This window comes from Dipodomys ordii, unplaced genomic scaffold (assembly GCF_000151885.1).
Source record: "Dipodomys ordii isolate 6190 unplaced genomic scaffold, Dord_2.0 Scaffold79, whole genome shotgun sequence".
NCBI classification, from domain to species: Eukaryota; Metazoa; Chordata; class Mammalia; order Rodentia; family Heteromyidae; genus Dipodomys; species Dipodomys ordii.
This window is the reverse complement of record NW_012267295.1, coordinates 3,268,905-3,271,178: the sequence shown is the minus strand read 5'-3', so window position 1 is coordinate 3,271,178 and position 2,274 is coordinate 3,268,905. Positions and strand designations below refer to the sequence as shown.

At 39.9% G+C, this 2,274-nt stretch overlaps 1 protein-coding gene across 1 annotated transcript in view; it reads right to left on the bottom strand.

Moving 5' to 3' along the window:
• Dmc1 (DNA meiotic recombinase 1) overlaps positions 1–2,274 on the bottom strand; it is a 37,181-nt gene that overhangs the window by 17,075 nt on the left and 17,832 nt on the right. Inside the window, 2 exon segments of the mRNA XM_013024851.1 lie at positions 359–385; positions 1,719–1,801. Of these exon segments, the coding sequence (XP_012880305.1) occupies positions 359–385; positions 1,719–1,801 (110 nt within the window).

Sequence of the window (2,274 nt, the reverse complement as noted above, 5' to 3'; positions counted from 1 at the left end):
CTTGATTCTTTTTGACAAAACTGTCTTTTTAAATGAAGGTTAAAACATTTTTTCCATAGAAAAGCTCACATAAATTAAAGTTTAGGATATTTATCACAGGAAGAACAGCCTGGAGCTCTCTCAGTGACCTGGAATTCTTTTTTTTTTTTTTTTTCAGTTGTGGGGCTTGAACTCATGGCCTGGGAGCTGTCCCTGAGTTGTTCTGCTCAGCGCTACTGTTCTACCACTTTAAGCTGTAGCTTAAAGTTTTTGTGTTTAGTTGGAAATAAGAGTCTCATAAGACTTTTCTGCCCAGGCTGGCTTTGAATCACAATCCTCAGTTCTCAGCCTCCTGAGTAGCTAGGATTACAGGTGTGACCCACCAGTGTCTGGCTAACTTGTAATTCTTTTTTTTTTAAATTTTGATAATCCAGGGGCTTGAACTCTGGGCCTGGGCACTGTCCCTGAGGTTCTTTTGCTCAAGGCTAGCACTCTACCTCTTGAGCCACTCTGCCACTTTTGGCTTTTTCTGTGTATGTGGTACTGAGGCATGCATGCTAGGTAAGCACTCTACACTAAGCCAGATTCCCAGCGGTGACCTGGAACTCTTTTGTTGTTGTTGGTGGTGGTTGTTGGGCTTGAACTCTGGTCCTGGGTGTTGTCCCTGAGCTCTTCAGCTCAAGGCAAGCTCTCTACCACTTGAGCCACAACAGTGCCACTTCTGGTTTTCTTGTGACTAATTGGAGTTAAGAGTCTTTTGGACTTTCCTGCCCAGGCTTGCTTTGAACCATGATCCTCAGATCTCAGCCTCCTAAGTAGCTAGGATTACAGGTGTGAGCCACTGGCGCCCTGCTGACCTAGAATTCTTTTTTTTACCTAGAATTCTTAAGGGGAGATAATCTCAAATTGGTTATCAACAGAAGCAAATTTTCTTCATAGTAAAACTGCCCTCATCCATAAAGTTAGGTCCATTAAACCCCTATAGATTAGAAACCTCCAAAGCGTAAATATGCAAGAAAAAAAGCTATTAGAGTAAGTCAACAGAAATGATAAAAAGATTCATTTCCCCAAGTCAACAGAATCAATAGAAAAATTAGTTTCCTAAAAACTGCAAATACTAAGTGGGCACTGGTGGGTCACACCTATAATCCTAGCCACTCAGGAAACTGAGATCTGAAGATTGTGGTTCAAAGCCAGCCCAGGCAGAAAAGTCTGTGAGACTCTTATCTCCAATAAACTACTCAGAAAAAGCCAGAAGTGGTGCTGTGACTCAAGTGATTCAAGGCCAGCCTTGAGCACAAAGAGGCTCAGGGACAGTGCACAGATCCAGAGTTCAAGCCCCAGGGCCAGAAAAACAAAACAAAACAAAACCAAAGTAAGCAAATACTGAATTATCAAAGGCAACATCTACTCCAACTATGCAGAAATTAAAATATATATATATATATGATATAACCAGGAAAGAGAAAATCTAATCTCTATGCTAATGGAGTATGCATTGCCTAGATATATGAACAACCTCATTATTTTATTACCTTCTGAAGGAATAAAGTATTATTTTTATTCCCTTCTGTACTAATCAGAGATAAGAGGATGAAAAGTATAATAAGAACTACTGGTTAATATACATTCTCATTTATGTTCAGAATAATCCTATATTCTAATAACAGTTTTTATCCTGTGTTCCAAAACAGGAACTTGTTTGTTTACTATTTCTTATTTAATTATAATTGTATAACTTCCTAGGAAAAAATTAAGGTTCTACTTACCGCCAAAGGCTTCTGTTATTGCCATGCTTTCAATTCCACCTCCAAGCAACTTACTGGAAATAAAAATAAAGCATTAGCAACAGGGACAGCCATACCAAGAAAGAAGAATTTCTGTAAGTAACCTAGCATCAATCTATCTGTATAATTCTTACCTGGACAAATAACACTTGGGGGCTGGGAAGGTGGCTCAGTGGTAGAGCCCTTGCCTTGCATGCTCGAGGCCCTGGGTTTGATTCTTCAGCACCACATAAGCAAAAAGAAAAAAGCCAGACGTGGTGCTGTGGCTCAAGAGGTAGAGGGCTAGCCTTGAGCTGAAGAGCTGAGGGACAGTGCCCAGGCCCAGAGTTCAGGACCCACGACCAACCAAAAAAAAAAAAAAAAACAAGACAAATAACACTTGTTCAGATCACAGGTTCTACTCTGAATGGGCAGCTAGGTAAAGAAAGCAACAAAACCCAGCTCTTCTTCTGGATACTTATAACAGATCAGTTAATAAGGTCTTAGGTACTCTATTTTTTTTTTTTTT